We start from the raw sequence: 25,721 nt of genomic DNA on the forward strand, positions 1-25,721 counted from the left end.
GATTTTTCCCGTATTGACTGCGATGTTTAGCGTATAGATTTTTCTATTTAAAAAATCTATGTCGGCAATAATCTGGAGTGTAAGTGCGCGGCATAGATTGTAGCTTTATTACTGACAGCATTCAATGTGTCGGAAAGAGGGAATGAAAGGTAGAATCGGGGAGGGAGAGAGAGGGAGAGAAACCCTAGACCAGCAATAGACCAAATGAAACTTTTGTGAGGTAGCGATAATCGGTTTCTATTTGTTGCCTATTCACAATGTAATCAGCTAGCTACGTTAAATAATCACCATAACATATCAATGTCTTCTCCATAATACGGTCGCTTATATCGACCGTATCTTTTCCACAGACATATACCTGCATGTAGATGAGGATATAATCACCTGATGTAAGCCACTCGGTGAATGTGTGTAAGCCTATCGATCAGCGGCCCACCGCGATCATCAGAGTCATCATAATGAAGAGTAATCAAGCGATCAATACGCAGGATAGCTTGCCTTATATGGGATTAGTAAAAAAAAAAAAAAAAAAGGGAAGGGGAGAGGGGGAGGTATGGATGGAGGGAGAGAAAGGGGGGCGGGGGGAGTATAGCGGCTGCTCCTCTCGTTTCAGTGTTGCTGTCGTACCGGGAGGCGGACAGAGCTCGCAAGCTACCGGGGTTCCCAGATAACGGGACTATCGTAACGGACACACACGCACACACAGACGGATGGTGGTGGGACAGAGCCAAAGAGCTGAATTCCGCTTAACGGGTACCGTGTTGTTTTCTTTTCGTTCAGTTTTAACATTTCGTGCGCAAGCAGTGTTGCTCATTCATTTATTTATCGATTGATTGCGTTTTAATTACTGGCTCGTGAGTGGATACGAAAGGGGGAGCGTGTAGAGCCGCTGCGTAGCCTTATACGTACGTGATTACTTAAATATATTAAGCGATTATATTATATTTTATACAAAAAGAAAAATAATAATAATATGCTGCTTGAAATGCATGCAATGTGATCCACACAGTAGGAGAGCTAGAAACCAAATAGAGAAACCAAATATTCCTGTTAAACCTTTGTAAACCGTTTTAAAGCCAGCAACCGCGATTGATTGTAATGAGCCAAGTAGTTTTTGTACTAAAGTGAACAACATTTTGACTCGAGATTTGTTTAAAAAGCGAAACCAAAGTGGAACCGGATCGCGGCGCGCACAAGGCCATTGTGACGTTTACCGGCCGCACACCTGGTCTCGCGCGGGATATGCAAAACCCAGGGAATGTTATGAGTTACGACAACAAGTGAGTTTTGAATTTTAAAAAGTTTCAGTTTCAACCAACGGTTTGACATTTGCTAGCGTACGTCTAACGTCCTGTTATTCAAATTTGCTGGTTATATTAACGGATTTTCCCGCTAAGCAATTGTTAAACCAAGTGTTTATTGACCACAGAACACTTTTAATATATATTTAGACCTTTTGAAAGATCCGGACTATCCGTCTGTGTGTCAGTCCGAGATAGAGTATCCCTGAGGAAGCAGTAATGACTGAGAGGCACAATACCAAAAATGTAAAGATAGCTTGAGCAGTTTACTTACGTTACACATTTTAAACCAAATATTAACTATTACCAAAAAGAAACAACCTCAAAACACAGTCTACTTGACAAAAAAGCAACCAAAGAAAAAGAAACTCAAGACAAGCGCCAAATACAAGAGACCATAGAAGAAAAGCCCAGACGACAACGGATCATGTTTGTTCCCTTGCCGGTGCCGTTAGTGTTTCAGAGAACCGCTCCTGATTTCAGCGCCTGGCGACTCAAGTCTCCGCTGCCTCTGCGCTCCGGTAACTCCGGTAAGAGATACCTTTACCTTCCTCTGGTTAATGTCGATAACAGCTTTTCTTTTTTTCTCACTACTGAAAAGAAAGAAAGAAAGAAAGGGAAAAAACTAAATGTGGAGTCGAAACACCTGTTCAGACCCAGACAACCGTCTGAATGAGTTCCATATTTTTGTATTTCTTATAAAAAATGCCAAGATCCTTTTAAGTTCCGTTTGTGTATGTATCATTAAAATGTGCCACTTTTAGTGTGTATTAATGAAGGCTGGTTGAGGTGAAAAGACGTCTGCCCATAATTGCCCTTGTTTGAATGGTTAGTCTCGGCCTCTTTTGGCTTCTTTCATCCTTCTGTCCTCCCCGTATCTGCTGCTCCATCTGCCGTCTGACTCTCTTCTCACGACCGGTTCAGGGAATATTCATGGTAATTTATCGATTCCGCCGAGATCGATACACAGACGCTAGGGGGGAAAAGGACAGAGCGAGTGTGTGAATTTAACGACAAGTTTGAGAATGATGAGACTGAATGTCACTTTATTTGTTGATGTTTTTGTCGATTTTAAGAGCTTTCACTTTAGGGTTAAATAATTAGCTTAATTTAATTTTAAATTACAGTCATCACCTAACTGTAGTCCAAACCTTGAAAAAAGGCATAGATAACTTTAATTTTTAGACTCTTAATTGTTGTATTCATGTTGCAGTCATAAGTATTGCAAATAAACAACATGTGGAATAATTTATAGCCAATTCTGTGGAGCTGCTTGTAGTTTATTTATTTATTTATTTTTTTCAAAATTATTATAGTAGACTTGATAACATAAAACGTGTAACATGACTCTGTAATGCAAAGTATTACCAAGAATGTTTCTTGTAGTTGTAGTGAAAGGAAAGAACATCGTATTTTTTCTTGTATACAAGGAGTGTTGGTTCTAAAGTGCTGCATTAGTGAGGGGGCGGGTACGCGCAATGTGTGCGCGCAGCGTCTGGCATTCAACGAAGCGGAAATTTTCCAACCAGCAGATGGATTAAATGTATACGCCACTTATAGATCATCTGTCACATTAAACACGTCGCACATCAGCACACAGCGACTAAAATGTAAAAAAGGAAATTTTTCGCGCTATGTTTAACTCTAAGAACTAAATACTAGAAAGTGGATACACCATAGACCTTATTGAGAGTGGACGCCATATTTATTTTCGATGTACTTTTTTTGTTATTGAAAACGAGGCTGTGAGGGACACATGTAGTTTCCCTCAAAATGTTGGGCCTATAAAGGTAAAGTCTAATTTTTATAACACCTGTTTATCACTGTATTTTTCTTGTCGTATCTGTAGAATGATTAACAGCAAAGTAAAAATAATACAACCAATTAAACAGACTGTGTCCCTCACAGCGTCGTCACAGAAAGTAAATATGGCGTCCGCCCTGAATAAGGTTTATACCTCAAGAAATAAGAGTGTGAGTCTTTAATTACTTACAGGCGCCTAAATGAGCAAAGAGCCAGACGTTAAGCTTTCGTCAGCTGCACCACATAATGGGCCCACATGGTGATGTTCTTTCTTGAAATGCAGGTAGTGTTAAAATTGGATTGGCTTGCTCGTTTGAGGCTGGTTGGTTAGGCTATAGGATTTGTCTTTTCATGTCAGAAGTGAACTGGAGGATATTGAGGCAGGACAAGAAAGAGGGGATTCTATATTGGCTAGGAAGTATTATTCCTGGAATAACAGTGACATTTATTCTTAAATTTGCAGGGGGGGAAAACATTAAAATTAATAAATGGCAAACCTAAAAAATATAGTGAATACAATTAAATTTGCAGCAAGTTTATTTTGAACAGGTTCTACTAGTAGATGCATTATTGATTGAGTGTGTAATTGTGTTTAGTGTTTTCTGACACTTGTGTGTTTGTTTCGAAATAACATTATCGCTCAATTTGTCACATTTTATTTGTTATATATATATTTAAACTGACTGAAAAGTGAGCTCAATGCATTTGGTCTTAGGTTGCCACGTGGTTTCAAGACTTTAACCTTTTCGGATTTTAAAATTATGCCATAGGTTATACCTTTGCCTTCTTTGATAATATAAGACTCAAAATGGACACCAGGCGCCACAGCTGACATTAAATGCTGCAGAGGTCAGAGTGACAAGCAGAGCAGCCAGTAAGGATCTTTATGTTGGGTGAGGGAAAGTACATTTATGTTTAGATGATAGACACTATCAAGGGCATTGGTTCAAAGTTTTTACTAGGTTTTTCCTGGCGATGACCATAAAGATATCTTACAGTTTTTACCCTGAGTGTTTACTGAAGAATCTTGGCGTCAGGGAGATTGGGATAGTCTGCACACTATATTTATAATGGAACTGTGAGTGCTTAGGCTGTTGGGAAGTGTTTATTTTCTAGCAAATTACTGATGCGTCAGCGTTCATTTTAGTAAATAGCAAAACTTCATATTGCAAACATTATTATCTTTAAATGATTAATTTAACAAACTGCCTGTAATTGTATCAAATATTTCACACATTTTCAGAATTATGTAACGCACTCTCACAAAGAAACGCTATGCAGACCAACAAAACATTGGTTCTGTGAATTCCACTGTAGCTAAAAGAACCAGTGCGCTCAATAGTGTCTATCTTCTTGAAAATAAATATACTTTCCCTCACTCAACTTATCCTTATTGGCTTTTCTGCTTTTTGGACCAAGTTTGGTACAAAAGTCTGAATGAGACGACATTTAAAATATGTTTTTTTTTATTTTATTAAATTACATCTGTAGAAATGTTGAAAAAAATATATTTAGTATTCTTTACTTATTTTGAGATCACAAAATATAGCAATAATATAACATGACAATGTTATGATGCCAGCTGAAGGGCACAGTCAGGTTAATATACAAAATTCTAAGAAATTCTGATTTTAGTTAAATTTATCTCTCAAATTATGCTGATAATATAATTGTAATAAAAGATTATAATAAAAGAGAAATTTAGTACCATTTTTACTTGAGGTCTGAGACTTTTGGACTTTTATCATGTGTTTTTAGCTCTTGGGAGCGAATGCTTATAGAGAGGTTTAATAGGTCCATTATCATCTTTTTAGGCCTTGTCATGTTGTTCTCCTGGTGCTGTGACTATGAGCAACCATTGTTGCTTTTTTTTACAGTGTCCTTGTTACATAGGTTAGACGTAGTTACTATATTAACTAATAACTTACCCCAAACCCTCATCTCAACCCTGTAGTAAGTACATTGTTGATTACTCAGAAATTAAATGTAATTAAATTGTAATAACAATGACACATTAAAAAAGTGTAACCCATTGTTCTTATTTTATGCAGTCTCTAAACCCCTTTAAGGGTCTCTTTTATGGAATAATACGTTTTTGTGATTCGTATGCAGTAAATTTTTCCACAGCATATTCGCTGCGGCAAAACCACAAAATAGTTTTATGTTGCAGTCTAAATCTAGAAAAGGGCAATACAAGTAGCTGGTGTTTAGGAGAATTTAGGGGTCTGCTTGAGGTTAAAGGTCAAATGCGATCAGGTCACTCAATGGTTCCGTCATGTGTCTGTCTGTGCAGGCGAGCTGTGTTTACACTGATACAAATTTACAGTTTGATGCGCCGTAAAGTGTTTTAACCTCAAACAGGTATTGATTAAGGAAGATCAGCCCTGCCGTCCTCAGCAAGAGAGAGCGCGCGTGTGTGTATAGATCGGATTTGAGCGGGAACGTCGGCGAGTCCCAGTGCTAACGTGATTGCGAATGACAAAATGTCCACCCGGGTTTGTTAGGGACATAATGGGGAATCAATAGACACAACAGAGATGTCAATACAACATGCTTTATTGCATTAAACCACCTCTCTCTTCCCCATCCCGACACCTAGGCTTACCCTCCACGCCTGTGCTAACTCACACACGCATCAACACACACATCCACTGGTTTATGTTTTTTTTGCACTTACAGGAAACTGAAATCATTTGAAGTACTGCACTCATTGCACTAAGTATCTCTAGACACACACACACACACGCATTAAAACAAACGCACTCACACACGCACAGCAGTTCCCTGCTGAGAGCCTACCTTTCCGATCGGAGCCATCTCTGTCCCTCCATCCATCTCTCTCTCTCCCTCTCTCTTGAGTATCCATGGAGACATTCATAGGCCATTAAGCAGATGGTAATAAAGGGATGTAGGTAAACACTCTCTCCCCTGCGCCGGCCCTCACCTCTGCGATGGAGACCACCATCAAGACCACTGCCGACTAAATGGACCTCATTCGGACTCCAATACCCCATATCTGACAGGGCCAAGTGGTTTTTTTTCCTGCTGTAGTGTGTGTTTGCATTAGCTGGTGTGTAGGTGAGGACGTATGCGTAATGATCGCTGGAGGGACAGTGTGTTGGCCGATTTCTGATAGCTCTTAACACACTGAGCACTATTACGGTCCAACCGTCTGAAATGGAATCCGGTGGTCATATTGCAAGATATCACAATCTCTCTTTTCTCTCGATGGACTTTTATCAGACTCATAAACCAAATTACACGGTACGGCCATGTTAATACACTCTCACTGGTCAACTGTGACCTGTCCCTTTATGTTTCTATGTCTCTATTGTTGGGGAACCAAGGGACACCAGTTTAAAAGAATAGTTCACATTAAAACTATATGACTTTCTCACTTCTATAGAACACAGAAGAAGTTTTGAAGATGGTCACACTGCTTAATATGGTGACCAAGAACTGTTGAGATCAAACCTTAAACATTAAAGGTTGTTTATTGACATCTATGGTTCCATGAAGAACCTTTAACATAAGTGGAAACTTTCCATTGCACAAAAGGTTCTTTATAGTGAAAAAAGATTAATCAGAATATTAAAATATTCTGCACACCTAAGAAAAATGGTTCTTTAAAGAGCTGTTCTTTGGGCAACCCAAAATGGTGGTTCTATGGCAATGCTGCAAACCAGCCCCTTTGGAACCTTTGGGTGAACGATTATTTCAAAGCCTTAAAAAATTTTATGTATGAAATGTATGAAACTTTATGTACAAACACATACTTTGCCTTAACTAATTTCATAAGGCAATGCAAATACAGTGGGGTCCACATTCAAAAAATGTGGCATTTTAATCTGGAAATAACACATTTTAATTCTGAACATTTTAAAGCAATAATGGCATAAAGAAAGGATATTCTGCAATATTTATATGTACAGCAGGACCACATGTTTGCAATGCATTAGCTGTGCATTCGCATCTTGCATAGAGGCTGTTTCTGGCCTAAGGTGTTCATTTATTGCTGGTCTAGGGTGGTCTTCCAGCCCAAATAAGCATAACCAAGATGGTTTACCCAGTTGAAAACAAAGTCCATTTGGTAATAGTCCAGTAAGAATCCTCAGAAGCTTTGTTTTGCAGTCTATTCTCAATCAACCTTTCACTCTTATACTAGTTGTTTGTACAGTATGCCTTATTTACAGATAAATATCACTCTTTTTCTCGTCCTGGAAGCAGCATGTGAATAGCTGTAGGGCTCGTCATTGAGGTCAGGGTCTTACAGCCTCTTAATTAAGCTTAAGAATTAGATTTCAGCACGCACGCACACACACACACACATTTACCCATGAAAAAAAACCACAAACATTTACACCTATACACAATTCTTATTGTGGACCCACATATGAGCCATCTTACATTGCTTTCTTCACCTCATTTCCACTTTTTTGAGCCCTTGTGAGAGGAAATCCCACTCTTTTAAAGGGAAAGAGTCAGGGTTCACATATTTTATCATGGCGAGAAAGCCACCGTAGCCCTGTGGTCAAGGATAGTGACTGTGCGCCATGTAGATCAGAAGGTTAGCTGTTGACTTTGTGTTTTAGGTAAAGACCAAGGGCAGATGAATGCAAAACAATCAGGTACACATTCATATTGCTTTTTAATTCCAACTTGCTTGAATTAATATTCACTTTGATGGATTGATCTGGGTTCACCATGCAGGTTTCAGAGTGCATATGTGTGTCTTTCATAAACCGACCACCCGCGATGTGGCCATTTAAGTAATAACGTGGGCTCGTAACAACCAGAGCTTGTTTGATTGAATTTGTCTCCCACCCCTGCATTTCATATCAGCTCCTGGACCAAGAGTGGCCCGGTTTTGGGTGGGTTTTTCACCACCCGGTTTAATTTGATGGACAAGCTGTATGAAAATGAGCATGTGCATGTATCTGTGTGTGTGTGTGTGTGTGTGTGTTTGGACCTCAGGGACGTGCTGCCCTTCCCCATGGCTGTGTAGTGGTTACAGTCAGGTTTGAAGGGAGAAATTTAATATCCCTCCACAATGTATACACAATGAAGGGGGTATTGCAACAATGGTGCGGAATAAACGAGAGAGAGAGAGGCAGGCGTGAGCGGCAGCTTTTAATAAATCTGAGTGCTTTTGCGCTTCAATCTTCTCAAAGTAACCGCATCTTTACCCTACACCCCCCTCCTTCAAACACACACATTCACGCACAATGTGAACATGTACTCTTTCACACTTTCGACAGTGGATGTGGCCAAGTGAATTTATAGAAAGTTATTCAAGCCCACATGTTCATGGAAAGATCACAGACGAACTCTTTTGAATTGCAAAGTTCTATCAAAAACATTTTTAGAAAAAAAATCTATTGAAAGTTGAAAGGAATGATTGAAAATTCAACACTTGCTAGTGAGCCCAAAGGAATGCTGAGGGCCAGATACACACCATACATACACATTGTTAGGTCAAGGTATTCGTTTATGTTTTTCCACAAAGACAAGTGTCCAAGTTCAACATTTAATTTTCTTGTTTTTTGTTGTACGTCCACTTAACAGTCTTTTATTCTTTTCTTTCGTGGTCTTTTCATTCTTTTGACCCTGAAATCTACCATCTTTCAACTAGCTTTCTTCTATATTTCTTAGGCCTGTGTGATTTAATCACTTTTTATTCATTTCAAAATATACATATATATATATATAGGGCGGTATCAAATACATCCTCTCTCACTCCCAGACCTTGGTGTGTTTAGTTATCACCATTTAGTTATCTAGTGACCAAACCACACTTGCTTTATCTTGATCAGGCAACACAGAATGAGTAAGGAGCCATTCAACATTGTAGAGTTCAAAAGCAGCTGGATGAAAAAGAACGCAGGAATCAAATGATGTGTGTGTTTTAAGTTTAATGACTTTTTACTTTATAAGGCTTTGTATGTCTCTTTATGGTTACTTTTGATTAATTGAATGCGTCCTTGCTACATAAAGGTATTAAATAATTATTTTTTAAAAAATCTTTTAAACATTAGTGTACATAGACCAAGTAAAAAATGGTACAGATGGAATCCGTCTACTTCAGAAAAATGACTAACACTATTGCAAAATGTATTGATGTGGACTGTAGGTCAGTGATTGGCTTATGTTCAATGATACAGAAATCAAACAAAGTATATAATGACTTCTAAAGCCACTTTTTGCTACTTTGAATTATTTTGGTGGGCTTTTATTTCAGCAAATATTGATATACATGATTAATTTGATCATATCATATCATGTTATTAATTTGGCTTCAAAGAAGAATAGCACAGGTAAAAATGTGTAGAAAGCAATGTTTCCAATCTCCTAATGCACTTCTGTATTTACTCATGATGACACTTCTGATTTGTGTATATATGAATAATATGTATTTGTATGTTGAGAATAACTAGGTCAGGTGACACCCCCATCACTCCTGCTCCTCCCTACGTCTATCCATCTTTCCCTGTTCCATATGCAAGATGAATATGGTGAGTATACATGCCGGTCAGCTGCATAATTTTATAAAGAAATCTCGTGCTGATTACCCAAGAGGGTAACCACGGGAATGGTGCAGTTGGTGCGGGGTGTGGTTTACCTGACAGGCAGCCCGGCTAATCCCGCAGATAAGATAAATAGCTAGCATAGCGCCGACCGTAAGTGGACTTGACCTCTGCCGGCACGGCAGCGGTGCATGTTTTAGGATAATGAGGGAGTTGTGACATGCACTCATGCGAGTGTACTGTGTCTATATTTAGCTGGAGATTTGTTATCGTTTTCTTTGAGTCGTAACGTACGGCAACAAAAGAAATCTCCAGTCGCATTAGCGTATTCAAAAGAGTCTGCACGCATACGTGAACTTCTAGAGCAACTCTTGAAAAGAAGACTCTTGTCAGGGTGACTGTATTCAAATTTCTCTTTTTTGATGCCTTGAAAAGAATCTGAATGTCTCAACCAGTTCAAACGGACTCAAAAGGATGCGCTGTGAGCATGAAAGACACTCTTTTCTGCATGTGGCTAAAGAGACGCCCCCGATTGGAGTGTGTTCACCAGTTGTCCATTCAGCCGTGCACTCTGACCCCTCTCGCCTCTCTTTGTCTGCCCATGAGGGGCAGTGGGGGTGGACAAGTTGACCCCTGACCCACGTCTCAGCCCTACCCCTCCTCCACCCCTCTCTCGTGCCCCCTTCCATTCACATGCAGCCACTCATCATCCCCCCCTCTCCTATTTTTCATCTCGTCCCGTCTTTCTAAAAGCGCTGTTTTCTTATTGACTCACTCGCCGTCTCAAGTTCAAGGCCTCGTGGGCCGCTTGCATTGAGACAGGACTGAGGAAACCTCTGCCTATAGTATCTTAATACACCATGATCTTGAATTGAAACCAACAATTATGATGTGCACCAAAAGTGCCTCCAAAATTTGGAAATATTGCACATCATAATGTTGTTTGTAATGGATCATTGAGATTGCCAAAATCCAAGTACATCAAATGTAGTTTCATTGAATATAAAGGCTTGTGTTGAGTTGATGAAAGTTAATGAACAAATGGATGAAACAAAACAATTCTTGTGGTACTGTGATGTTTTGTTTGTTTTTGACGACATAACCATTATAAATGTTTCTGTGATGTTATGATAAATTAAATTGCTGGGAGTCCGTCAGCTCTTACATGGTTAATCAAAAAAAAAAAAAAAAAAAAAAAGCAGAAAAAAATGCAAATCTGAATGAACCAACATTATGATGTGCACCAAAAGTGCCTCCAAAATTTGGAGATATTGCACATTAGGGCTTTTCACACTTGAAAAAGTTAACCCTTTGTAATTCTAAACCCTGGGTAAACAGAATCCTGGGTTATCTTGCTTCATGTTTCACACTGCTCATAATTTATCCTCTTTTAACAATTAATCCTGGGTGTTCATAAGATGGTGTTTCACACTGAACATTCCTAAACCCTGGGTTAGAACGATGATAACTTGGGGTTAAGCGCAGTGTGAAAAGCACTATTTTAATGTTGTAAATCAACTTGGTTCGAATATAATGACTTGTGTTGCTTATTTTAGCCAGAGTTAATGAAAGTTCACAATGATGAACAAATGCACAATTGTGTGCTGTGTAAATGTGGTGTTTTGTGTGTTTTTGGTGATGTAGGCATTATAAATGTTTCTGTGTGATGTTCCGATATAGAATTTCTTGACGTACATATTGATGCATTTTTAAAGTGTTTGACCTCAATTTCCAATGCTTGTTGTGAGTCCACCAGCTTATCAAAACAAGCAGAAATAACTTCAAAATTGAATAAACCAACATTATGACATGCACCAAAAGAGCCTTCAAAATTTGGAGATACTGCACATTGTAATGATGCTTGCAATAGATCGAGATCATTGCCTCAATTTATCTCCAAAATCCAAGTAAATCAACTGTGGTTGGGTTTAATATACTGACTTGTGAGCTTGTTTTAAAGTGTTAGTTCACCCAAAAATGAAATTTTTGTCAATTACTCACCCTCATGTCGTTTCCAAACCTGTAAGACCTTCCTTCATCTTCGGAACACAAATTAGGATATTTTGATGAAATCCGAGAGGTTTTTTTTATTCTCCATTGAAAGCAATGAAATTACCATCATTCACGGTCCAGAAAAGTAGTAAAAACATTGTTAAAATAGTCAACGTGACTACAGTGGTTCAACCTTAAAGTTATGAAGAATACTTTTTGTGCACAAAAACAAAACAAAAACTACGACTTTATTCAATGAATTAATCTCTCCCGTCATAACAACATAACTAACGTAGCAGAATGACAGGGGAGAGATGAATTTGTTGAATAAAGTCGTAGTTTTTGTTTTGTTTTTGCACACAAAAAGTATTCTCGTCGCTTCACATTATATTAAAGTTGAACCATTAGTCACGTTGACTATTTTAATGATGTTTTTACTACTTTTCTGGACCTTGAATGACAGTAATTTCATTGCTTTCAATGGAGGATAAAAAAATAAAAAAAACTCGGATTTCATCAAAAATATCTTAATTTGTGCTCCGAAGATGAACGAAGGCCTTACGGGTTTGTAACAACATGAGGTGGGTGAGAAATTAATGACACAAATTTCATTTTTAGGTGAACTATCCCTTTAACCAAAGATAATGAAAGTTCACAATGATGAACAAATGCACAATTCTTGTGATTTAAATGTGGTGTTTTGTGTGTTTTTGACATTATAAATGTTTGTGTGACGTTCAAGTAGAATTTCTTTACCTACATATTGATGCGTTTTAAAAGTGTTTGACCAGTTTTGCAATGCTTGTTATGAGTCTGGAAGCTTTTGAATGATTCATCAAAACAAGAAAGAATAACAGCAAACCTGAATGAACCAACATTATGATGTGCAACTAAAAAAGAATTCAAAATTTGGAGATATTGCACTGTAATAATGCTTGCAATCATCATTGAGATTGCCTCAACTCATCTCAAAAATCTAAGTTAATCAACTGTGGTTAGGTTGAATATAATGTTGCTTATTTTGGTAACACTCCATTTTACAGAGTCCTTATGTTCCATACGGTAGTAATAGCAGTAAATTATGCATACATATAACTAACCCTAAAACAAACCTTAACCCTAATTATATAGGAAGTACATGCTGTTAATTAATATTACTCAGTACTTAAATGTGAAGTTACATTGCAACAAGGACACCTTAAAATAAAGTGTAACCCTTATTTTAAACTGAGCTGATGAAAGTTCACAATGATGAAGAAATGGCAGTTCTTGTGGTACATGTAATGTTTTGTGCAGTTTTGGTGACGTATCCATTATAAATGTTTGTGTGGCAATCACATAGGATTTCTTGACATACGTATTGTGTTTCGAAAGTGTTTGACCTCAATTTCCAGTGCTCATTATAAGTCCAGCAGCTCTTACAAGATTAATCAAAACACGCAAGAATAACCCGAATGAACCACAAAATACTTGGCTGTTAGTAAATACCGCAATACACAACCAATGACCTTTCGCATGTCACAGAAGCACAGACTGTGGAAACACGCAAAAGAAACACGGCGTCTCGCGCACAAATGTCATTATTAGCTGCTCAGCAGACACACATTCACATGCTTTCCCTCTGTGTGGTTCAATACGATACGAGAGGTGGAGGTGAGCGATATGTGAAAAAAGAGACGCATGTAAAGGGTGAAAATTAATCAAAACATATTGACACACATAAACTCATTGAATGTTTTTTGACCGAATGATGTCCTTTCTTTGGATGGTGCAATTGAATGATTATCAGAGTGGCCTCAGAGTTGAGGATTGAAAATAAAAAAGAGGGGAGGATTGAGATCGGGACAAAGGCAGAATTTGTCAGATTTCACATGAATGAGTTCTTAATGTGTTATCAGAAATCTCTGAGCTGTAGAAAAGACAAATCTCAAGGACATGATATATTATTAGTGCTACTAAGTCTGGATGTCCTAACTACAATCTAAATCACACGTTTTTAGTGTACTCTGTTAAACTTAATTATAATATTTCCTGAAAATTGTTAAAATTTTGCTTGATGACAACTGACTGCTGAATACTCTACCATGGAAGATGATAATCGTTTATTGTATAGCTGTGGAAGGAAATGAAACATTACTCTGTACGTACAATCTGTAGATGCAGTTTTTAAGACCCCTCTTTTAACACACACACACACGCATACAAACTTGCTCTCATACACACACACGCCAACTGTGCTTTCTGTCCTAAAAGCCCCTTTTTACTCCCTCAATTTTGTCCATTTCTCGTCCATCCTCTCGGCTTTTATATTAGAAGGCGGTGAGAAACCACACACTGAAAATAACACAAAAAGATGTGCTTGTCAGAATTATGAGCCTCACCACATGTGTCTTACCTTCAGGATTTTTCCTCACCCATTTATTTATCTGTTTGGAAATTACAAAGATTACAATTATGTGTATTGATGCACTTAATGGTAAATTGGACTATGTGGCCATTCGCTCTGAGGCTGTACGACTTTAAGAATGGTATATTTGTGCGTGTCATTTTTCACGGCTGGAATTATTAAAACATTTGTCACTCTGATGGAGTGTTCGGAGAACGATGTATCTGTCTACATTGTGCTTTAGTGTCATTTCAGCAACAAACATGGTCATTAATAGTGAGCCTATGTTTAGGTAATGCTACATAATAGAGCATTTCCAGTCAGTTTATTGTTTGAAAAATCTCACATGAACTAATGCTAATGAAGTTGTCATTTAGCATAGTGTACATTGTTATCAAGAATGCATTTAATATCGTCCGTCTGTTCACTAATATATTATACTGAAATAGCTACCTGTTGCTTTTTTGGACTATTGAAATCAGCTTTTTTAATTATTTTAATAGCAGAATATTGAAACTAAGAGTTTGGGGTCAGTACATTTTTGGAACAAAAGTCTTATGATCACCAAGGCTGTGTTTATTTGGAAAAAAAAGAACACTAAAAACAGTAATATTGTGAAATATAGTTATAATTTAAAATAAATGTTTTCTATTTTAATACATTTTAAAACGCATCTTATTCCTCTTATGGCAAAGCTGAATTTTCAGCATTACTTCAGTGTCACATGATCCTTCAGAAATCATTCTGATATGCTGATATGCTGATTTGCTGCTCAAGAAACATTTCTTATTAATGTTGAAAAGAGTTGTACTGCTTAATATTTTTTGTAGAGACTGATTTTTTTGATGACTAGATGACTATAAAGCTCAAAAGAACAACATTTTGTATTGAAATAGAAATCTTTTGTCACATTATCAGTATAATTAATCCTTGCTTGAATAAAAGTATTAATTTCTTACTGACTTGCTGAAATATAATAATAGTATATATTACTGTAATATAGTTTAATTGACTTTTTTTTAAAAAATTAAGTGAAATGAAAACATTTTATTTGACATTTCACTTGTAGGTTGGTTTAATTTGAAATAACTTTTTATTTGTTCATTTAATTTTTTTTTGTAGCTGTATAATCTCTTAATTAACATTAATTTGCATAATTAAATAATGCTGATTGTTTGTGTTATTTAATTAACACAAGGTAGGAGGAGTTACAGACATCAATAGAGTCACAGACATCGTATTGATGAAAAGCGTCCAGAGAGGTTGTTGCGTGTTTCCATCCGTATCGTTTCTGCAATGAGAAGGCTAGTTAACAGGAGGGGGGGAGGTGAGCGTCCAGGGTTCGGAAATGAGAAATGACCCAACGCCACACCACCAACCCCTCCCTCACTGTCCCATCCCCCTCTCCTTTATCCTTCCCCCAGGAAAGAATGTAGCAGAGGGATGGGTCAGAAGAAGAAGGGGTGAAAAAAAAGGTGGATGGAGGGGGGGGTATGAGAGAGAGAGAGAGAGACAGAAAGCATTAAAATTCATGGCCTTTTTTATTTTCCCCACTGAAAATCAATACCGTCTACTATGGATGAGGTGAACAGTGGACAACAGTGGTTGTGGGCAGGGGCGGGTGGGAGGGGGTGATTGGGGGGATAGATAGATAGATGGATGATGGTGGGGGGGGATGGATAGGTTGTTGTTCATTAAGTGTAAGCTGCAGTGGTGGGGTCCCTCAGTAGAGGCTATTGTCCAAGTGGCAGTAAGGAAAAGGGGACGATGGGCCAAAGCATGACCACTGAACAGGGGCAGGTACACGCAGAACACACAATTCCAAACTATCCTAATGGATTAGCACTGTGATGTACTATAGTACTTGGATATTGGGTATTACCATCAATAGAAAATCTGGGATTCAAAATTTGGAAAAGAGCAACGTAAAACAAAGAAATTTTATGATTTGAAATTAATAAAGGAAAAAAAATCACCCAGAAATAAAAATTCTCTGTTCGTTTTCTCACCCTCATGTCATTTCAAACCTGTTTGCATTACTTCTGTGAAACACAAAAGAAGTTTTTTTTTTTTAAACAGTTAAAACTTTAACATTAACATAAATATTTCATTTACTGTTCCATAGAAGAAAGTAAGTCATACAGGTTTGAAACGACATAATGGTTAATAAATGATGACAGAAGTTATTTTTTTTGGGTGAACTATCGCTTTAAGGTTCATTTGTGCGGAAAAAATTCAGATTTGAATCAATTCATGCTTCAAAACTAATCTGAATCACTTCAAACTTTTAATTTACTTTGAATCACAGCAAACCTCAAAATTAAGTGTTCTCTTTTGTTTAATTTCAAGCAGATCTGTGACCTTGTGAAGCATCAAAGCTTTGAATTGAGTTTGAATCAATGAAAGCGGCAAACTGAATTTGAATCATTGCAACCGCAAATCAAATTTGAATCACTTTCTGCAAGTTGCAAAACAAATCTGAATCACTCCAGCCTCCTAATTGACTATGAACAACTGCAAACATCAAAATGAATTTAAATTACTCTAAACTCCCTATTGAATTTAAAAAACATTTGTGACAATGTAAAGCTCCAAATCAAATTCGAATCACTGCAACTTTGAATCAAATTTGAGCCACCGTAAGTTCCCAAACAAATCTGAATCTAATTGAGTTTGCAATCACTGCAAACCTCAAAATGATTTTGAATCACTCTAAGCTCACAAAATAAATCATATTTGTGACCATGGATTAGGGCTGCACGATTAATCGCATGCTATTCTCACGCGCATTTCGTCAGTAAAGCCGGTTCCCTGATTACCGCTAAATCACCATCACCTGCTTTCAAATGAAGCGGTATTTAATAGACAGAGCCGTGGATCACGGACAAGCCACGCAATATCGCGTTCATTATCGCAGGCGATTCATCTGCGATATGAACGCGATATTGCGTGGCTTTTCAGTGATCTACGGCTCTGTCTATTAAATACCGCTTCATTTGAAAGCAGGTGATGGTGATTTAGCGGTAATCAGGGAACCGGCTTTACTGACGAAATGCGCGTGAGAATAGCATGCGATTAATCGTGCAGCCCTACCATGGATCATTCTCATATCATTCTGGAGAACATGATTGTCAGGTTTTGTTCATGTCAGCTCCAGTGCTGCTGTCATAAAAGCAAAAGAGAAGCACATGTAAATTTGAAAGTTTTCACTGAAACGGTTATGCTGATAATATGGTTGGCAATGAAATAAAGGTGTTAAACTAGAAAAATGCTCAACAGAAAACTTTATATTTATATATAATGTCCTTGTATGCAGACTGTCATGCTTCCATAAGAAACGACAGCTTCTTGTCCCTGCTTGTTCACACTCAGCGGTAGTCTGGTTTCTCACTCTATTCTCAAAGGCATGGGGAGACTCTCACCTCTTGCACTTTCTCCCCAGGACACCAGGAAGCCCATTACGATTGTGCATACATGTATGTCCAAACGCGCGCGCACACACTCTTGTGTATATATGTGCTCTGTGAGGGGTGCTCTCTGTGCATATACAGGACTTGTGAGGTTGGTTACTATGGGGATAGGTGTGGAGGTGTAGGCCCGTGCTTTTTTTGACGTGGGTAAAAGAGTCATAAATAATGAAAAGGAAACTGCATTGAAATGCAAAGGCTGAGGCGTAGACATGTGGGTCGTATCGACATTTGTGAATTCTGGGATCCACAGAGTGCGGAGTTTCTATCTTGAACCTGTAGAGCCTGAAAGGGACTGAAATGTAGCGGCATTTCTACTGATCTTTATAATTTATGGCATAAATATTAGCTGACAACTTATCAAGATGTTTATTTAGCTAAAGAAATCTGAAGTGCCTGTGGATTTTTGTGCATTTACAGTATTTTTGGTGCATTTTAAAAAATCATTGAATATGCAAATGTAGTAATTAATGTATACATGCATATAATTAATTAATTAACAGTTTAGTTTCTTATTTTACCTTTTCATGTAGTTTAAGAATGTTCGTTTTTAGGGAAGTGTTGCAATATTTATACTTTTTTTTTTCTTTCCCTTTTTAGAATAAAATACATTTTTACATAATTTGTATATGGAAGCAGGAATGCGGAAGTATTTGTGTGTATATTTTGTGTTGTGCATTGTCCGACAGCATACACTTACTAAGCTCATAGTAGATCTAATTTTCTATTTTCACTTCTGGACATTTCCATTCTACGATTGAACACTTTTTTTCCTTTCTTTTTACATATAAGTGTGCAAATATGCATGCATTTGAATCACTACTAGCTTTGAATTGAATTTGAATCAATACAAGCTTCAAACTGAATGGGAATCACAGCAACATTAAATCAAATTTGAATCACTGCAACTTTGAATCAAATATGAATCACTGCAACTTTGTATCCAATTTGAATCACTGCAACATTCTCATTTACTCTCAATTACTACAAACTTCAAAACTAATTGCAATCTTATTGAATTTACATCACTGTAAATTTTGAATCATATTCAAATCCATTCAAGATCCTAACTGAATTCTAATGAATGCAATCTTTTGTAGTGTTGTTAAAAGTACAACTTCAGTACTTCACTACTGACATTTTAAAAATGTGACACATTGAGCGGATTCGTAAACCCCTCTGATTGGCCATTATGTTCACGCGCTCAACAGATATGTCTGTGATTGGCTACAATGATCAACGCTTCAAAAACATGTTGCAAATAGACATCAGCGAAGCTCTTCACTGAGCACTTACACAGATACACACGGGAGCATTTGAAAGCACGTGTTTACACCGGTCCACTGCTAGACACATGCTTTCAATCACTCCCGCTTTTAAAACGCTTTCAAATTTACTTCTGTGTGCTTTCAGACACTCCCCTGCCTTGATCATTGTAGCCAATAACAGACATATCTGATGAGCGTGTGAACACAATGGCCAATCAGAGGTGTTTACGAATCCGCTCAAAGCGTCACATTTTTTAAATTTCAGTTCCGACTTGGTAGCGAAGTCAGTACAACACTAATCTTTTGAGTTGAATTTGAATGACTGAAAGTTTCAAATCAAATTGAAATCCCCACAAGCCTCAAAATAAAATTTGAATCACCTACCGCTTTGAAACGGCTTCGATTATAATGGGAGTGTTTTAGTTTTGTCGTGCTGCTCGCTCACTGCATAGATGGGGTTTTATAGACTTTCAGATGACAGATAGAGGTTTGAATTGCACATTGAATCGCACTTTGAGTGGCCTTTTTTATATCTAAGATTACACATGGAGGTGGACATCATGGATATAGGCCTGAAGTACAGATAGAGGTTGGAGTGCATTTCATGCTCACAGGTGAGGACGAATGTATGTGTGTGTGTTTGTGTGTGTGTGAACGCGGACCCTTTGAAGTGGAAAAGGCCTCTGGTTGGCAGTAGGCCAGTGCATCAATAAAGGCAACTGGAGTTTGAGAGCCAGTGAGAGGCATTTAAGTTCCATTTCTCCCAGGCCTTACAGCTCAGGAAAGACCTGTGCTCTCTCTCTCTCTGTCTGTCTTTCACGCACGCCCTCACAGAGAGAGAGTAATCAGGCCAGACTTGTGCACTACAATGTACGAGTGTGCCATAATTGAATATGTGTGTCCAGCTGTTTATGTGTGTGTGTGATTGGTTGCTGATTTTGAAGTGGCTTGTTAGACACACTAGCACAGTAGGGTTGACTTTCAAGTTTAATCATGAAAGATGTATTTTTGCACAACATACAAAGCACACAACTGCAGCAGGAGACGTAAACATACACATCTTTCTTTAGTTCTTGTCTGTTAATCTGGCTTCATGTTGTCACTAATAACCGCAACGTGTAGCCACACCTCTCACCTTGTCCATCTGTTTCCTCAGTACAAGAGGTGGAAAGCTGTGATTTATGCTGAATGCCTGATAACCTTGTGTTAATCACAAAAAAGTGTGACTCAAGCCAGGCTTATTGTGTCTGGAGCACAGCGCAAGTGTGTTTGCTAGTTTGCGTCCGGCGCCGTTCGCGTTTTCCGGTTCAGTGCCACGTCCTTAAATTAGTAAATGCATTTGCGCCAGTTAGCGCGCTGGTCTAAAAAAGAGGTGTATTCAGGCACATATCACAATCACTGCTATTTCATCCCACGCCGCCTTCACCTCGGGAAGCTTTGGTGGATTCCTGCTTGTCCCGTAGATGATCTACTCGCACGCTTTAACTTCGCGCACGAGCAGATCGGTTTCTTCGCTTGAAAAGCGTTCAGCTTTTCCGCCAATAAATTCCGCCATTTAAATATCAATCCGCCATGGCACGAGCGCATCTCGCTCTTAAAGGGAATGGGAGATGACACTCTGATTGGTTTATTGAACGTTACGCCCATTACTCATTAAGAGAATAGGGACAACCCATTTCAAAAATGCGCCCCGGCGCACGGACCGTTTTTCCATCGTTAAAATAGCAAAAGTGGATTTGGACACACCCCGAGTGCACCTGCGCCGTGCGCTTTACACTTTGCGTTTAGATCGTTAAAATAGGGCCCTATGTGCCAACAGACAAGACAAAGTCTTTGTTTGAATTTCTTAAAAAAAAAATAATAATAATAATAAAATGTATATCATTTTTGTAGCGCTTTAATGTGTCATGACAGTTTGCTGTAGTGCCTCAGTTTAAGAGGTATGTGAACCGATCATCTCTTCCTACTAGGTATAGCACAAAATAAACATGAATGAACATCAGAAGGTATGTTGTTTCAAACTTGGCAAGATGTCAATACGCACCATTTTTCAAGTCCACCGATCTACTAACTCTCATGTCTGGTTTGTCTGTTGGACAAAATGGCGGATTCTGCATTATTATCGGTAAAAATTGCCTGTCAAACTCCTGGCGAAGGTTTAATTGTGCCACATGATTTTTTTTTTTTTTTTACTTTTTGATGCCACAGACCCTTATATAGAGGAAATAAATGCATATATTGTCATGTAAAGACCCATTTATATTGAGAAACAGAATATTATATTATCTGAAAACATTTACACTGGAGTTTTTTCTACCAACCTTTATAGTACTAAAGAGACACATAAAGGTTTGGGGTGTAAATAGAATAAAATAATTTTGGTTAATTAAAAATTCAATGTATTTATTTAAATATGATTTTTGACACTTATAATTTGCAATTTTACACAATTTTTCTTCAAACTTTTCTGCAAACCTTCTACCACCAATTTGTGGGTTTCCTCTGATCTAAATTTTAAAATCTCTGGTCTGTGCTATGATTATTAAACTGAATGTATTGTAATCTTGTCAAGATGCTAATTATAAGAGTTTTTGAGTTTTTGAATAGTTTGAATTGATTTTCAAATGCTTTTCTAGTGATTATAAAAAGGATAGAAAGAATGAGCAGAGCAACTTTTTTTTTTAATGATTTCTTCGCAGAACTTTTTTTTAGTGTTCGCTAACAACGACAAATGCTGGAATTGTTTTAACTCTCATTTCCTTGTTTTACTTCCATTGACTTAACGAAACACTTTCCTTTCTTTGTCCACCCCAGTGTTCAGTGTCTTTTCCGGTCCCGTTTGCTTCGTACAACTGTTGCATCACTCAGCTTTTTTTCTGCCAACTCACAACCTATTTGCAGTACCCCCACAATACACGCAGCCGTCCTCCCTCTCTCTTTCTCAGTATGTGTGTCTCTCTCTCTCCCCTTCTCTCTATTGATCTAGTCATAGTTTTCTGTCTTCAGCCTGCTGGCTGGCTGGCTTTAATCAATACAGATAATTGTCTGCTTTCTCCCGATGCCAAACAGTCTGTGTTTTTTCTCAATGAATCCAGGTCTTCCCCCAACTTACACACATACACACACACACACAGGGCCCACCTACCCGGGATTCCCCCCCATTAATGACGGGAGATAACCTGCTTTCCTTACCGATTTTTCCTTCCCCCCCCCCTCCACTCCCCCTCTCATCGATTGCCGTGAGATATCGCCCCACGTGCCCTTCTCTCCCAGTGTAAACACGCCGAACACGTGGCACCACAACTACACGCTCTCGCATAAACAAATACGCATTACCAAATATGCGCAATGAAACATTTAGGTTAGGTTGACATTCGCTCCGTGTCATTCTAAGAGTTAAATATTTCAGAAACGTAGTCTTTATATCGTACTTAATTAGTAGTTCATTGTAGTTGATTAGAGGAAATTGCTTCAACTTCAAGCCTCATACTTGTAAATAAATGTCTTTACATAGTGAATTCAACTTGCTTGGTAGAGTGGGTACATATATCATTGTGCTGATTCAGTTGATGACAAACACGTAGGCCTATACAATGTTCAGTATGTGGTGAATCTACCATTGACCTTGGCTAAACAACTTTTACAGGGTATTATGTGGGCTTAGCATCCTCAATACAGTCAATTTGACTTTTTATCAGCATTTTCTTACAGAGGCGGTTTCAGACCAACTCGATTCCAACTCATTCAGACATTCACACCTGATGACAAACGTCACAGGTTATTGAAAAGGCAAGGACGTCTTTTTCAAAAGCAGCATTCCTCTAAATATTGTCAGGTCGAGATTTTATAAATCTTTAAAAGTGAAGGACTCTACATATGCATGAATATGAATCTACATATGGAGCTGTTTTGTGTTCAGTGTCATTGCTTAGAGGTTGACAATTCAGAGATGGCTTGAATGGAAGTGTTCACTCAATCAGAACTGAATTGCTATCATGAAATCTTTTTTTTTTTTTGCACAAAACTTGAAAAATGTTCTTTAAATCTCTGAGCATCATTAAGCATGCAGGAGAATCTGTTTCTTTGTCAGGTTAATGCTACATATAATAGCATTCATGTGTTAAAGACAACATTAAATCAATATCTTCTCCATTTACTTTATTAATAAATGCCCCCTGGTCTTACTGTGCACGATTCATCAGTGCATGTATTTTTTAAAAGAAAATATATTTTTTAAAATCTGTCATTACTTTCCCTGCCTGTGAAACCGCATGACTTGATTAACTTAATGTAACTTGGGCAGCATGCGTGGGGAAAAATAATATTAACCAATAATATCACAGTATGAAGTGTTAGGTTAGGGTTAATCCAATCAGGTCTATAAGTGACACTGGCTTTCTAGAAGTCTGACTTTCCCCGTTTTCTCTTTATATTGGCAAAAAAGGGCATAAATACTTATGAAGGAAAAAAAGTTCCTCTCCCCTATATTTCAATTTTCTATTATTCTAATATGAAATATTCTTTTGCATTATAAAACATTATGGTAGTAGGTCACTACACTGTGCATGTTGCATAAATATATTGTCATTTCTTTACATACATGCCTTTACATACATTATTTCCTTATATTTGTTCACTTTGTGATACAAATTTCTTCCTCTATTCATTAGTCAGTGGTCCAGTGTCCAGTATTGCGGTCCTGGAGATTCAGCCATTTTGTGCGTCTGATTTTTTGCTGGTGCAATGAGAACACGGCCTGATCCAATTTGTGTTGGTCACCAGTGTGAAATGGCGGTCGGCCGGGGGACCGGCGCTCTCCAAAGCCTCTCAGCTCTCTTCCTTTCCTCATTTTTCTCTCTCTTTCACTCTTTCTCTCAGCTGGTGATGTGCCACTCACCCAGCACCTCACTACACTGGCACCCAGCACGACCACAACCCAGCAATCAAGAGACAGCACACATATACATAGTCATACACAGACATACATGCAGGCAATGACAGAAATATTCTCTTAGTCTCTTTTTTTTTAAATAATCAGAATAATATTGATGCTTTTTTTAATATTCACTGAGATATAAATCATTTTAAACTTAGGTTACACTGTAAAAAAAATAATAATAATAAAAAAAAATTTATATATATAATATTTTATATATATATATATATATATATATATATATATATATATATATATATATATATATATATATATATATATATATATATATATATATATATTTTTTTATTTATTTTTTTTAAATTTAAAATATATTAAATGGTGTTTTTTTTATATATATATATATATATATATATATGAGGTATAACACATTTTTAAACTTAAGTTGATACTTAAAAAAAAATAAATATATATATATATATATATATATATATATATATATATATATATATATATATATATATATATATATATATATATATATATATATATATATAAACACCATTTAATATATTTTAAATTTAAAAAAAAAAAAAAAAAAAATTATATATATATATATATATATATATATTTCTGTATATAGTTTAAAAGGCACCATAAAAAAACATCCATATTGTTGTTACTGTATGTTGATGTAACATGCTTTCGTTGCATCCACCACATCATATACAGCTTTAGAAAGATCTGATATAGTTCTTACTGTAACTTTGATAAGACATTTTTTTAAAGCTTAGTACTTTAAAAATAAGGATATAACTTAACAAATGAGCTAAGCAAATTTCATAACTCATAGAAAAGACTTCTAAATAATTTTAGTTCATGATAGTGAGAATTTTGCCTGTTCTTAAGTTGAGTTTGTGAAAAAGCTAGTATCAGTAGCATTCATTTTATACATTTTTATGATTTTACTTCTTTATTTTATTCTGGCCTTTTATTTTTAAATCCGCAATAAGATCTATTTCAGTTCTGTTTGCTCTTTTTGACAGAAAGTGCAGTTCCCTAACACACTACAAATCAAAAGGTGACTTCACAAAGTACTTTTAAGCCACATTGAGCACACACGCACTCCCCTTTCAACATCTTTAACACAGAAACACATATCTTGCCATTTCCCCTTCAAATACACACACTCACTGTGATTTTGGCAAAATTGCCATGCTTGACGACCATATAGCCAACGACGTAGCAACAAAGAGAGTGAGCGAGCGATGGACGGATGGATGGGGGGAGATGGGGGTGTTTGTGTGTGTCATTTGGTGAGTGAACATAAGTGGCACTGAGGCGGTGGAAAGGTAGGCTGATGGAGAGGGCGAGGTAAAATTAGACAGCAGAGTGGCCACCTTTTTCAGCCAGAGCTTAGGATGCCGTCCGACAATGAATGTGGCCATGAGCCTCACAATTCAAAATGGAGTTTTGTTAAATAACCTGTAATGGCTCTCGAAAGAAGCGCAGGTGCCGTGGCCGAAATGGACGAAAGAAAGACAGAAGAAGGAGAAGAGGTTGAACACACCCCAGGGAACCATGGGTGAAAAACCTTGCCCAAGGGCACGAGCGAAGGGTAGAGGGGGCCTTCATCCACCCAACTATCCCTCTCTTTTCCCTCCCTCCCTTCTTCAGGGGAATTGTCGGTCAGTCTATTTCCACACAGCCTTTCTATGTTTTCAGATGCTGAGGTGCTGTTAGCATCACCGCGCTAGCCGACAACAGCGCAACTACCTTACAAAACAGCCTTCGATCCTCCAAGAGCAAAAAAAGCATGTATCTTTCTGTCGATTTCTCTCCCTTTTGTCACTTTTTCACCTCCCTTCACAGGAACGCTGACATTTGTTGAGCCCACATCAAAAATAGCGCTTAGCCAAGTGCGCAAGGCGATAAAAGAGACAGGAATGAAGAAATTAGGCTGAGGACGAGGGAATAAGAGATCTGTAAGTTTGTGTGTTTTCATCCATGTTTGAATTGCGAGGCCCGCTGTTGATTCGACTCCCCGCCGCACTCGGGTAAATACAACCCAGTTCTCGAAGCG

At 37.6% G+C, this 25,721-nt stretch overlaps 1 protein-coding gene across 1 annotated transcript in view; it reads left to right on the forward strand.

Annotated features, from left to right (window-relative positions):
* Positions 1–759: 759 nt before the first annotated feature.
* Positions 760–25,721, forward strand: part of pou2f2a (POU class 2 homeobox 2a) — a 52,081-nt gene continuing 27,119 nt past the window's right edge. The window contains exon 1 of the mRNA XM_067361617.1: positions 760–1,831. Coding sequence (XP_067217718.1) covers positions 1,729–1,831 — 103 coding nt within the window. The 5' untranslated portion in view covers positions 760–1,728. The remainder of the gene's footprint in view (positions 1,832–25,721) is intronic.

The sequence above is a fragment of the Chanodichthys erythropterus genome, chromosome 15 (assembly GCF_024489055.1).
Source record: "Chanodichthys erythropterus isolate Z2021 chromosome 15, ASM2448905v1, whole genome shotgun sequence".
In the NCBI taxonomy this organism is placed as follows: Eukaryota; Metazoa; Chordata; class Actinopteri; order Cypriniformes; family Xenocyprididae; genus Chanodichthys; species Chanodichthys erythropterus.